This window comes from Vulpes lagopus, chromosome 24 (assembly GCF_018345385.1).
Source record: "Vulpes lagopus strain Blue_001 chromosome 24, ASM1834538v1, whole genome shotgun sequence".
Lineage (NCBI taxonomy): Eukaryota > Metazoa > Chordata > Mammalia > Carnivora > Canidae > Vulpes > Vulpes lagopus.
Genome location: NC_054847.1, coordinates 30475056 through 30489278, shown reverse-complemented (window position 1 = coordinate 30489278; position 14223 = coordinate 30475056). Strand labels below are relative to the sequence as shown.

At 48.5% G+C, this 14223-nt stretch overlaps 1 protein-coding gene across 1 annotated transcript in view; it reads right to left on the bottom strand.

The window, feature by feature from the left end:
- KIF5C (kinesin family member 5C) overlaps positions 1–14223 on the bottom strand; it is a 151209-nt gene that overhangs the window by 48602 nt on the left and 88384 nt on the right. Inside the window, exons 11-12 of the mRNA XM_041739887.1 lie at positions 12791–12939; positions 2638–2813 (exon numbers count right to left, since the gene is read on the bottom strand). Coding sequence (XP_041595821.1) covers positions 2638–2813; positions 12791–12939 — 325 coding nt within the window. The remainder of the gene's footprint in view (positions 1–2637; positions 2814–12790; positions 12940–14223) is intronic.

Sequence of the window (14223 nt, the reverse complement as noted above, 5' to 3'; positions counted from 1 at the left end):
ATTTTGTTGCAATGGTAATCAGTGAAATAAGGTTCAACTTCTATTTCTACTTGCACTTAATTCCTCTCACACATTTCCAATAGAATCCTAGTATTGGAGGAGATGAGAAAACAAAAGAAACAGTGCCAGCGCCAACTTGCTCATCTTGTAACTCTGCTTGCAACCCACCTTTGCACCACCACCCCGCGGATACCACACAGGATGACATTCTCCCATAAGTAAACAGAACCCAGAAGAGAAAGAAAGAAACTACTATTTACTGATCAACTGCTACACCCCAGAAACTTTTATCCCTGCTACAACTTTTGGGGGGAACCAGATACAAGCCCCATGTTGCAGATGAGAAAAGTACCACCAGCAGGGTAGGCCATTCATCAGTCCAAGCCCAGCACTATTAAGACACACGTCAGACTCTAAAGTGTATGTTTTTCCATCACACGGTCCTGCCTTGGACAGTACCTGTCCTTAGACCCTTGGAGAGACAGCGCAGAGGGGCAGAGGGAACAGCTGGGAGGAGACCACATATAGTCTTTCTCCTACCACATTCTATAATTAGACTCATTAGGGTTGACAAGCTCCTCGTGTAAAGGGCTAAGACCCAAACGAGATGACCACAGGACTGGGAGCCAAAAGATACACAGCCTCATTCCAGCCCTGCCACCTACGGGGGTGATATAAACCAGCCAAGTCATGTAACCCATCCCCCCGACCTGCCCAGGCTAGCTTCTCATCTAGACCTAGATACTTTCAGCTCTACCACTCAATAACCTATAAAGATGCCATGCCTCAACTCGCATATTCTCAAAACTATCAAACCACCTCTCATCAGAAGCATGAAAAACCTTCTAGAACCTTTAAGAGGAGGACAAGGAAGAATGACAGCTGATAAGGCATCACCAGGCAGCCCAAGGGGAGAGTCACTAAGGTCAGACCACAGCACCGGTGCCCTCTGTGGCTGAGGCTGGTCAGTGCTCTCTCAGATCTCAGCGACCCCCTGTGATGGAACACAAACGATAACCCTGAAATGTGTGCTTTAGAGGGTCTTCCAAGTGAATGCTCTAGGAAAATGACGTCACAGGGAGTGCCGTAGGCTTGTCATCAGGAGGCAGAGACTCTAAGGTCAGCTCCGCCAGCTACCAACTGGACACCCCCAAGCATGGCATTTCCCTCGCTCACTGACTCAGTCCTCATCACTACACTCCAGAAGCTGCATCCGAGACTCCAAACACTGAAAGCTCCTTAGGCTACCAAAGCAAATGATGCCCATTCCAACCATGGCAGGAGTCTCTTCGTAGAAAACAAAGTATAGAACCAGGTTACCATTCATCAACCGAAATTCTTTAGGGATTACTAAAGTGAACCTATCAATTCTAAAATGAAAAAGGAAACTGTAGTAGGTTTAAACAATAGTGTTTCTTCGGAGAAATCAAGAAACTGCATCCACTTTTACCTTACTATTGATCTTCTTTTTCTCTTAGTTTGAGATTTTGCATAATCGTATCTGGTTAGACATGGAAGGATAATAGTATGTCAAGTGCCTAAAGGGCACTTAACCCCGCTCTAAGGGTGTGACTGTCTCATCAAAGAGGTTGCCAGAAGGGCGGGGTGCCCCCAGTTTAACACTGTGGTTACAACACGAATTCCCAGAGTCACAGATAAGCAGAACTAGCTTCACACTTTGCTCGTAAAGGTGATACGGACTGAGCTTCACTCAGAATAGCCAGGCCCATAAGATTTTTTTTTTTCAGGCCCGTAAGATTAATAGCAATGTTAACAAAGCTGTTTCAGCCAAACCAGAGGTGTCCCCAAGCACTCCAAGCTGAACCACAGCAGAAAAGATTAAATCAGACTAAAAATATCAGCAACCTTGATGAAATGAACCGAAAGGATGTAGAATATTCCAAGGGCAATATGCCAAGATCACATGAGACATCAATTTAATTTCCTATGCCTCTGGGATTCCTAACCCGACCTTCACTGGGGACGAATGATATACAGTGTTCTCCAAGGTCTCTTTTCTTCCATTCCAACTTGTGCATTTACATGACTTTTGAGTCCCAAAAGTTTGCCATAGAATTGGACATCCCTAACAGCATGTTCCAACTACTTCATTCAAGAGTAAGCCCCTGAAAACAGATTCACCAATAAAGGCAAAGCTGTCAGACCACAAGCCACTACCATTGGTTCCTCATCCCAGGGCCTGAGAGCTACATGATTAAAGAATATTAGCTTTAGGAGTCACCACCTTGTCCCTACAGCTGGCACTACCGTTCAAGTTTTCAAGAGGTGAGGCACAGGCCCAGAGAAAAATAGAAGGGACAATTACACAAAGATCATGCAACTCACACCACCCCTATTCTCATGCAGTGATCAGCCCCAGACCCATGTCCAGAGTGAAGACTCTCTATCTAGACCAACTCTCCAGGTCTTCCTATCAAACTCCCATGAAAGTTTCCATTCCACACGAGTCAAGTTCCAATCAAGAGCAGGTCAGATATTAAGGAGACAGACGTAAACGTCAGTCTGCAGCCCTATATCAGCTCCATGGGCCTGGAAGCTGCTTCTGGCCAGTAAGTCTAGGCCCCGCCAGCTTCAGCCTAGGTACCAGAGTGAAGACTATCATCTCTGGCTACAGACCTTATCATCCAGCTGTCTGTAGAGACTGGAGATCTCCTCATCATACTTCTCTTTCTCCTCTGCAGAGATGCCAGCAACAACAGGAGCAATATTATCTATGATGGGGGTGTTATCACAGGGCTCCAAGGTCTTCTGGTCCTTAGCATTGATCTGTTCATCCTCAGGCACAGCTTCTCCTGCAAAGCACAAGAGGGGTTGGGGATTGAAGAAATTCAGCATGTAACCCTACAGGAAGAGTTCCAAAAATACCTACTCCCATGAAAAGACACAGAGGACACAATAGAGAGCTGTCGTAGAAAGTCAGAGCTTGTGCTCTTTTTATTTGGCAAGGAAGGTGGTAGTTAATTGACCAAAACTAGTCTAAGGAGGAAGAAGACTATATACTACTCCCTGTCTCATGATGCATCACTTAAATACTCGGGTTCCACCAACCACACAAACTCTTCACTAATACAGCTTGCAGGGACATCCAGAATTTTTTGCAGACACTTTCCCTTTTTTGGGGAATATTCTGGGGTTTTGTTGGAATCAGATTCTATCTAGTGGTTGATTCACAGGCAAACAGACCTCTGAGGCATCCTAATTACCAATTAATTAGGATATCATTCCATTAGGAAAAATAGTTAAATCAAGGAAATTCATCACTATTGAGGGGAACACTCCAGGGCCGTAATAGTCTGAATCCAAGACCCTCTGAATCTGAAGCAGAAAACCAGGGTAGCCCTGGACCCAGGAGCTCTGACTGACATAACACAAACACATATTCTACTATCATCCTCTCCCCTAGGAGGTCAGAATTAATTGGCTCACCTGGAGACTTCAAATACACTAATTTCTTATGATGTCAAGTAGATCCAGGAAAGAAAAAGCAGCCAATGCAGAATATCGCGCGGACACCCTGCATACCACTTCTCAGTCTGCAGACTGGCACCTACTACTTCTCGGTCTACAGAGCAGTGTTTGCTGAGGCCTCTGAAGGAAGCATTACTGAGCTTGACTATTCAAGAGGCAGCTGGGGGCTCAGTGGTTGAGCGTCTGCCTTCAGCCCAGGGCGTGACCCCGGGGTCCCGGGATGGAGTCCCACATCGGGCTCCCCTGCAGGGAGCCTGCTTCTCCCTCTGCCTGTGTCTCTGCCTCTCTCTGTGTGTCTCTCATGAATAAATAAAATCATCAAAAAAAAACCCAAACCAAAACAAAACAAAAAAAAAAAAACCTTGACTATTCAAATTGAAGGGCAAAAGGGAAGTTCTCAGGCTGGTCAGTGGCCAGCCACAACCAGAAAATCACCTTGCAAAGACAGACTGCATAAAAAGGATTCTATGAAAACCATGTGGCCCAACTGAGTCTCTCAAACATCTTTTTGGAAAGCAAACCAAAACCAAACATACTTTTCCATCACAATGTTTACCATCGACTTCACACTCAGTTTGCTACAATCAGGGAGTGTCTGCAATGTTCCAAGCCTCACCCAGTTCTCAGCCCATAAAATGCATTTTGTGGAAAGTCCCCAGGAAAACTGCCCTAAGACAGAGGGAATTTCTAAAAAAAGAAAAAAGAAAAAGAACTGGATCTCCTCATCTGTGGCTTTGTTAACACTATGCAACGCGCCTCAAGGAAGCCACCTGGACACTGCACACATTTATCTGAATATATAAACAAAACACCTTGTGATGGGTTAGCTTTGCTGCTTAAGATTTCGTAATCTCACCTGATAATCACAAAACGGTAGGAAGGCCTCCCTGTCAAATAAAATTAACATCCAGTGATTTCGTTTCTGTGTCACAGTTCCATTTGAAGCAAAACCTGGAATGAAGTATTCCTTTGCTGCATGTAAGACTGAGCCAACCCTTTTTCCTTCTGAAGCTCATCTAGACTGTACTGTACCTACGCCTTTTTCTAAAATTATTGACCTGAAACAAAACCAGAATATCAGAGTAGTCTTTGAACTGAACCTGAACCAAATCAATATTTCATTCAGTTCCAATTCCTGGTTTAAAACATCCATCAAGGACCTTGCAGTACAGACTGGATTTCATCCAATTAAAGGATCTATATTCTCTCCGGCCTGCTAAATCCACAGGCTATAAAAGCAGTACCATATTCTAGTTCCCAAGGATTTCTTTTTTTCTTTTTTTGCCTAAATATATAGATCTATCTTTTTCTAACCACAAATTACATACACAAAAACTGTAAAGCCCTCCTTCACCCCTACCTCCCAATTTTGATCCTTCTCCAGAGATGCGTACCACTAACATTTTGGTGAATCTTTCCCCTAGTTGGGTTAGGACTGCATCTCTAATTTTTCAGCTCTACCTTCTGAACTTTGTGAACAGGGCAATCCAGTGCAGCATGAATTTAATCTTGCAGCTTAAGCCTGATGAAGGTGCAATTCTTGACTGCACTAGACCAGAAACCAGTAGAACATAGTCCTATCATCCTATGCCAACTTGCCCCGAGTGCAGAGGCGAGATGCAAACACCGCTGGAAGAGACCTAGTCCCCAAGTTCCTTGGTTCCACATGGCCGAGAGCCAGTGCCACCACAAGCCTGGGGTGAGCTAAGGAGCCCAGGGATGATGCCCTAGAGCCTACTGGCAAGTGACCCTAAATCTGCCCCTTTTCCCCACTGAGGAATCGCAGCATCACTGAGTACCAGAGTTGTCCAAGAACACAGCGGTTCGACAAGCAGCCAACGCTCCGCCGCGAGGCACCCTGAACATACTCGACAAACCTCGCTAACATCTCCGGTACCGTGGCAGGACGCTGAGCCACGCTGCATCTTTTAACTGATCTAATTAATCACAAGTCCATCTTCTGCTTAACCTCTTCGCTTGCTTTTTCGTAAAGGACGAAAAATAATGATTCCTTTAACATGGCATTTCTTAAAGATTGAATTACCATAGGCTACGTAAAAAAAAACCGCAAAAGCTTATTATTGTTTAAAGTCCATCTCTTATCCTGTCCTCGCCCTAACGATTTATCAACTGTTCGGGCTTTGCAGGTATTTTTTACTTGTTCCGAGATTACTGTTCCTGAGGTCTTCACAAGACCTTTGTGGTTGTAGCTCGATTCCAAAAATAAAACACAATGTAACTACACAAGTCCCTTTCAGGCTTATTTTTGTGATTACTAAAACAATATTCGAAACCACTAGCAGACTTTCTGGTTTCTCTAAAACAATTCTCTGAATCAAAGCATCAACATGTCCCCTACAAAGCTACATCTAAACAGGGAGGTCTTCCCAGTTTATACTCCAAAGGTCAGGCAGTCAGGATTATTTTTTACAGCAGCCGTTCAGGCCGAGAAGAACAAAGCAGCGACACGCAGGAAACAAAAGCAGGAGGCATCCGTAGGAGAGCACAGCTCCTGCCCAGAGAGGAACGGAGAGCTGGTTCTCCCCAACACTGCTACCCTTCAAAGGACGGAGGAAATGACTTCCAGAAGTGTCCCTGGTAACTACACTGTCCGGCTCACAAACACGTCTGGGGATTGTAAATTCCCAACACTATGCGAGACCTGACACTAGGCAATCTGTCTCCATGGCAATCTCTCCACGTTAATCGAGAATATTCCCTGCACTGCAGTGGACAGAGTCTCCAGAGAAGGCCCCACGAGGTGATTATGGGACAACCGACTGTGACAAGGCACACAGCTGCAAACAAACCCCGGAGGAAAAAAAATGTCCTAAAATATGGTGGGGAGAGACCGGAAAAGGACCACCAAACGAAGATAAGCATCTATTTTTATTTTGATTCCCCTTTTTGCATTTAAAGCAAATTTCTCCTTCTCTTAGTTCATTCCCCGAGGCTTTATACCAGCTGTCTATAGGGAAAGAGCTTATAATACCGTAAAGCATCTGATTTTCTACAATGAAAGCTCCCCCCACTCCCACTAGAAACCTTTCCTTTCTTTAAATAAGCATTCTGGCATTTCCTATTGTCAGATGTAATTACCTTTAAGGACTAAAAAGATTTGTGTGTACACAGGAGCATTCACTTGGAGCACACCTACAAGGTTTGCAGAGCATTTTAATTATAAAACGAAAACCTCCCGAGGGCATAAATAGCGTTTCTACAAAAAGTAAAAATCCATCAATTGCAATAAACAAGAATGGCAGACTAATCAAAAATACTCGTTAGGGCTATTAGTTAAAAATTCTAAAACAGGCTTTTTGGTTTTTCTTGTTTTTTCAAAAAAAAAAAGAAGAAGAAGAAGAAGAAAACCATTAGACTGCCAGTAATTCATTAAAATTTCACACATGAAATAGCAACGAGCTAGTTATCCTTTTCATAAATTGAGTCCCTAAAGCCTCTGGAGAACATAGAAAGGTAATTGCATTCTCTCTGCAACTCCAGGGGCAGAGATTTGCTGGTCACTCACAGCTTCCGTCAGAAACCACAGCAGATCTGGCAAAGGAGGCTCTTTCTTTTAATACCAATTAAACAGGCCCAGTGGCAGACCTAATGGCAGGTAATTTCTATATCAAAGAAACTAAAAGGAAATCTTTAAGTTGCCAGATGGGTAAGAGCAGCTGGCTACAAGATGTCATTATATAAATGTGAGGTTTAAAAAAAAAAAAAGTCATTCCTTTATGGGATTATTTTGCACACAAATAGCATCTCTCACCCTAGTTCCTAAAAATATTGTAAGCAGCTTAAGACATTTTCTAATCCCTTCTAGAGTAATTTTCTAATAAACTGGTCACCCAAGACGCCGAAATCTCTTCACAGTCCTGACCCCTTGGGCAGCCCCCACCGTTCTCCTAGCTCCTAGCGGTCAGGCTTTCTACAGCGTCTGGCTGGGCTCTCAAGAGAAGCGAGCCTAACAAACCAGGAGGTCTCCAACGAAACGCTAACTTCTGAGCTCCTACTGCAGGCCTGAATCCAGGCCAGGGGAGGGGCGGCACGCTCGACATTTCTAATGCTAGGAGAGCAAATTGTGTGCCAGCTACGCGAGGCCACACAGTCCCACAAAGCCCCGGATCAGACTCCCGGCTACAGATTCAGCCAGTTAGGGAAAGCAAGCCTGCTGGCCTGGCAGGTTTTAAATGGTGGAGAACAAATCTGTTCTAGAGAGAGATTGCCGATTTTTCCACGCCTTCCCAGCCTGTGATGAAATCATTTCTTTGCATGGCTTCAGCAGATGGGGTAAATCTACATCCATTCTGTTATTTAATGTATTTAATTATTCATGAGACACTGCAGATGTGCCCTATTGTTGGGTCATTTCCCTGCACTTCTGACACCTGGATCTTCAGGGCCTCCTTTTCTGACTTAAGCCCCCAGTAGGATGTGGCTGCTTTTAAACGGGCAAAATTCAGGGACACCTGAGGGGCTCAGTGGTTGAGCATCTGCCTTCGGGCTCAGGGCGTGATGCTGAAGTCCTGGGATCCAGTGCCTCTTCGGGCTCCCCGCAGGAAGCCCGCTTCTCTCTCTCTCATAAATAAGTAAAATCTTTAAAAAATAAAGGGCAAAATTCAAAGAATTATCAAAGAAGAGGGGGCACGTGTAAGGACCGACCTGGCAGCAATGGGGAAAGTGCGCCCATTCCCTTTCCGAGGGTCCCGGCCCTGGGATTCCAGCGCCGCCTCCCCACCCTCCCATCAAGAGTCTTTGGGATGAACTGGGGGAAGCGGCGGGGTGAACCGGGAGCCATAACTCACTCTGAATCCAACCCTATGTTCAAGTCCTTACCATGTATGTGATGAACAAACAGCAGAGCTGGGAAGGAAAAAACCCAAAAACCAATCCTACTCGTGGCAACTGCCTCCTGCATCTATCTGTCCGTAAGCACAGAGGCTGCACAGAGCTCCTGAGGCTGAGCTGCCAACACCTTCCAGACTCCAAGGACTGTTGATCGATCTCAGCCCACAAGATGTCACTAGCAGAGTGCCGTGGACCCAGTGGGTGTTTTTCACTTAGCTCCCATTCTCCTTGTGAGGAATTCCATCTTCCAGGGCGTGGAGGCCTGGTCGGAGAGCCCAGCGGAGGGCCCAGCACCACGTTCAGTGGCTCCCTTCTCTCCCAGGCCTCTGGGCCTCAAGGAAGGGGGTGCAAGGAAGGGGGAGGAAACCCAAGAGGGGATCCACGGCAGGCACGGCCCCTTGGGAGGCCTGGCCTCTGAGTAGGCCCAGGTTTGCCAGGTGAGGTCGGCTGCTCGGCTGTTCTTGGATTCTTGAGTCGCTCACAGATACCGCGTGCTTTCCCGTCCTGCTTAAGGCCTCCTGTTCCAACCCCGGCACCCCTAGGCGCCTGGCCCTCCTTCTTCCTTCCTTACAAAATCAAGGCAGGGCCTCCCCGTCAGCCAGCATGCGGTGTCCTGAGCCTGCCTGCCCGATGCCAGGCGCAGAGAGGAGGCACGGCCGAGCGTGGCGGGTTCGCCCCGAGTTCCACGGTGCCCCGAGGACAAAACCGGCAGGCTTGTGTTCTGCGCTAGGCCCCGAAGCCGCAGCGCTCAAAGCGGGTTCGGAGCAGGGGCTCCGGGGGGGAGCCGGTCTGCAGGCTCGCAACAGGGGGCTCATTCCACTTCTCCACGACCTCGGGCGGCCAACGCCCTCTCTGCAGCGGGTCCCAGGACGACCCACTTCCATCCGCCTCCTCGCTTCACAGGATCGGCCCGGACCCAACCTGCCACTGTGACATCGTGCGATTTTACCCCTTCCAGTCCTTTCTTTCCCTGCCTCAGTCTACAGAACAGCACAGAGTGGAAAGCGCAGCAGGGGGAGGCACGCGCGCGTCTTCTCTTGATCTTCCACGGCTGATCGAACCGACACACCCCAAAGGACGGGCACCCCCTCGGCAGCGGGGACGGCACCACCTGACGCCACCGCTGGCCTGTGCAGCCTCCAGGCGGGATGTGAACCAGGCCGCGGGCTCCTCCAAGTTTGGAGCCGATGCTCGCGTCGAGTTTCCGAAGAAAGTCAGAAATCCCCTGTCCCTCGGTGACAGGTGACAGGTGAGGGCACCGCGTCTCCTCTCTGTCAGCTCTCAAGAGCCCACCCTCTGGGGACACCAACCAGCCCCACTCGCCGCTGTGAGGAGGGAGGCCTGGTGCAGGCGCTCCCAGGGCCTTCCTTCCCGTGTGGCGGGTCTCACGCTCCTCTAAGTGGAGCGTGCCAAGCCCTAACCTCGGCAGGGCTGTGCGCAGGCCGCCGCCCTACACGCACAGCCCTGCCCTGTCCAGGACGCAGCCACCATGGGGGAGTCCCCGGCCGGACCAAACCTCGAGGGCTGCTTGAGGGCTCGGGCCCAGCCTAGGCACAGGACCAGCATCCGGGGCTGTGTGGCTGGACGCGCGACCGTTAATCCTGAGGTCGTCCTGCGCTCACAGCTGCTCCCAGGACCAGCCCCACGATGCTCTACCTCTACCGGCCACACTTCCAGCCCCAAATCTGTATCACCGACGCTCCTCCTCTACATTTGCAAACTTTCGCTTTTGGAAAAAAATTGTCTTTAAGACACAGATGTCAGCTTGGGAGGCCAGGAGGGCTCTGCAGATCCCTTCCTCTATCACCCCCACTCAGGGATTACGGGGTAATGGCAGAGGGGGTCGCTCTCAAGACCCTCTCCCTCTCCTCTTCCCTGCCCGCCCTCTCTATAGGGAAGCTCACCCCTACCTATGCCTTCATGCACTTCCTCAAGTTCAACTTCTATTTATTTCCCCAGCTAAGCCAGTGCCTCCGAGGGAGCGCTGCACCCTTGGACCTAATTCCTTATTTGGCACTTCACCTGGATGTTAGAGGGGCACTGCAAAGCTCCCCCCTCGCCTCATCTGTCTTCAGTCTGGTTCTCCTCTGGTGTTTCTTGTTTCAGTAAATGGTCCCACCCTCCATCCACCTCGGCAAGCCAGCAAAGTTGGCACTCTCTCCCCAGGGCCAGCTCCTCAGCAAGGCCTGCTGATCTAACCTCCTACATACCTCTCTGGTCCGCCCAGGTCTCTCCCTTTCCATTGCCCGGTCTCTCCACCCAACTACTGTAACCTCATCCCTGGAAGACCATCCTTGTTCCTGGCCCTCCTCCCCCCTCTCCAGTCCGTTCTCCAATACGACCAACAACCAACAGATCTTAAAGCTGCAAACCTTATCATATGACCTTCAGTTTAATATCCCTGAAGGGCTTCTCACTGCTTCCCAGATAAAATCCTGAACCCCTCCCACCCATCTCAGGCCACGACTGCCCCACCCCACCTCCCCACATCCAGGCTGCCCCCAGGGGATGTTGTCAATGCAGGTCCCTCTACCCTCAACTCCCACTTCGACCTTGCTGCTCCTAACTGTTTCTCTTAGATGCTATTCCCTAGGTTGCATACTGGGGGAAGCCTTCACTGGCTTCTCAAAGTCAGGGCCTGTTGTAATAACTTTTAGTCCCTTATCCTTTCCCTTTTTGGCTGGAGTCTCTCCCTCAGCAGGACCGCAAGCTCCGTAAGTGCAGAGACCATGACTGACGGCTCACCCTTTCCTCTCCAGCAATGGATTAAAGGCACATTTACGTAATCTATGAAAGTCTATCACGTGCCAGAAACCATACATGAGTTTTCCCAAATTCTGTAAATAGGGCTTATGTAGGCTCTCACCCCGTAGGACATGGAAAACCATATATTTCTGAGTACCTTTACAAGGTGAATGAAGAGGGACAATTAAAACGATGCCAAGTTAAAAGTCCAAAGCCAAGGGACTGTGCCCGGGCAGGAGGGTGAGTAGGCAAACAGGATGGCGGGGCCAGACCCCAGAGGACAGAGCTGGTGGAGAGATGGAGCACTGCAGGGTGAGAGCTTGGCAAGGGCTAGGACAGAAAAGAAAAAAACAAGGCCAGTTGCCCGCTGCACAGTGTTCTTAGACCAGGCTCCCTCCCTTTACCAAAAGGCTTTACTGAATGTTCCAGTTGCCCAGCAGAGAACTGACCCAAGAGGATCCCAGAAATAGAACAAAATTTCATACGGCCGCTCCCTGCCTTGCCAACCATCCCTCCCCACTCTCCTAACTCCTGCCAAATTGCAAGGAATCAGCCACCGGCCCCAGGTGCTGAATTATTCAATTATTGTAGCCACTTTCAAAACATGTGTGCAGCTAGAAAATCTCCCAAAAAGAAAAGAATTGTGTTATTTAGGCTACTAGGTCACTTCTCGAACCTCTCCTGAATCCCGCTTTGCTTCACAATTGTTTTTCCATTGAATAGTAGGTCATCGGCACCCCACCTTTCCTAGCACAGCACGGCGGCAAACGCAGAAGCGCTAAGTCTGCAATTACCTACAGGCGGGCTCTCCCCCAACCCTGCGGGCAGCCCCAGGCTCCGATGCTCACCCAAGAGACTGAGGTCTGCAGCAGCGCCCCAGGTACAGTGGACACAGCATCCGAATCTCCAACTATCCACTGTGCCCCTACACACACCTGCCTGCCTAGTTCAGCTAAAAAAAAAAAAAAAAGAGAGAGAAGAAAAAGAAAAAGACTTCTACCTTCTAATTCTATCACAATGCTAAAATTTCCGAAATAATCTGTCTGCACTTGGATCTGGAAACCCCTCTTCAACGCCTCACCCACAACCCACCCACCCAGTGTGTGTCAGCTCTCGGAGATACTTTCTTTGAGTAACAAACCAAAGAGAATGTTTTTTCGGAGAATAAAAAAAAAAAAAAACAGTCACGAAATAAGCCTGTAAGACTCCATTTTAGTACAGAGCTTCTTTAGGAGCCCTCTATTTCTGGCTCTGAAGAAGCAGAGCATGAAGATCCCTTGGACGCCCTCCCCACCCCCCAATTGCAAATATTTGCCAAAGCTGACTTTTAACCCTAAATCAATTATAAGACTCACATAGGAGAGAATGACATTTTTCATTTAACCAAAAGCAATCAGAGCCACAAAGTCTCGAGCCCTGCCCTCTAAACCTCAGCTGGGGCTAGCAGAGGAGAACTACAATAACAGATCGGGGAGCACGTCATCGGAAAGAGATTAAGGCAACCCTGCAAACAGTCACTTGCCCACACGAAGCACACAAGTCCGCCAATGACTGGGGTTCAGGCAGAGAGAAAACCTCACTCGCGCACACGGGCTGCTGCGAGGCGGGACCGAGCTCCACCACCGTCCCCTCCTCCCCAAGTGACCCAGGATCCCGGCTGCCCCAGGAAAAGGCAAACACACGTTCGTGCCTCATTCCTCCTTACCATTCCTCCATCGGTTCAGTTCCATCTCTAGATGCTGGATCACATTCTTCAGAGTCTTGTTTTTCTCTTTCTCTTTCTCGTATTTCTTCTTCCATTCTTCTGCCGTCAATTCCAGGTTCACAGACACCGTATTCTTGATGGTCTTGGCCCTGGGGTCCAGAAACAGAAGGGAGAAACTCAGGGTAGCTACTGGCTTAGCTAAATCGTGAATACAATTAAGCTTCAGGTGCCTTCCCATCAGAAGGCCGAGACTGGGAAGCAGAAGGGACTCTGGCACCTACTACCACCCCCTCCAAACTCACCAAACTCGCCATTCCCCATTCCCCTTTCCCCCTGCCAGTCTACATCCCAAGGGGTTTCCAGGGCCACGTCTTTCTCTGTTCCCCCTGCCACCACCTAAATCTATGTTCTTGGCCCTGACGTGTGACGATGGTCTTTTTCTCAAGCACTCAGCATCCTCCTCGATGCATCGTGCACAGGCCTGCCACGTTCATCTTCCTAAGGGAGAGTTTCCTTCTATCCTAACGTTTATGAAACACCGGGGCTATACCAAGACAACTGAGCCAATGTCTTGTAGAGTTTACAGTTTCTCCTACCAATAAACCACAGACAGAGGTAACACAATCAGTCGCTTCCCTTAATCACATCCCTAGAATCGTCCCTGGTGTGTGGAACACACGTCAACGTGTTTCCCGGGACCGGTGCATCACCTGACAGTTTCAGGCCAGCCAGGTAAACCAAGGCTCGCTGCTGAGCACCCCCTCTTCACAGGAAATTGTCACCACGCGGGAGTGGGGGGCCCACTGCTCTCTATTCATCCCATTTTCCAAGGAAAAGTCAGTACTTTTATCTCCTGGTTTTAAACGGTTTTCCAAAATAATGTGTGGGGCAAACAAACATGCCTGAGGGGCATCATTTTGTCATTTCCAGTATAAGAGATGGAGTGACTCTCGAGGGCGAATGGGGGGGGCGGGGGCCTGATGCCCCAGTGGACGTCTGGACAGTCACTCAGGGAGCAGCCGATGGGAGCAAAGGCGGTGGCAGCTCTAGCTAATACTAAAAAGACATGATTCACCTAGTTACCTGCAGCAATGAACACACAAGCAGACCTGCCCAATTAAAAAGGAAACTGACCACGACCGAAACCCACTTATTATTTACTGAAGAAGGCAAAAACTTCATTTAAAACTGTGATTTCCTGTTTTATTTGCTCTTCCCTTTTCCATTAACTCCCACAAGTTCTTGTACTGTCATATTTGCCAGCATTATCTGATGTGTGATTCAGGTTAATTAACTGTTGTCATGAAACGACATTTTGGACACGATTTCTATTTCGGGGAAAGAAATTCACCAGCCCTCATCAGGGCTACATATGTCATTCCAAAAATTAATTCTTAAAACAGACAACTAAATAACCCAACTGTCAAAAGGAG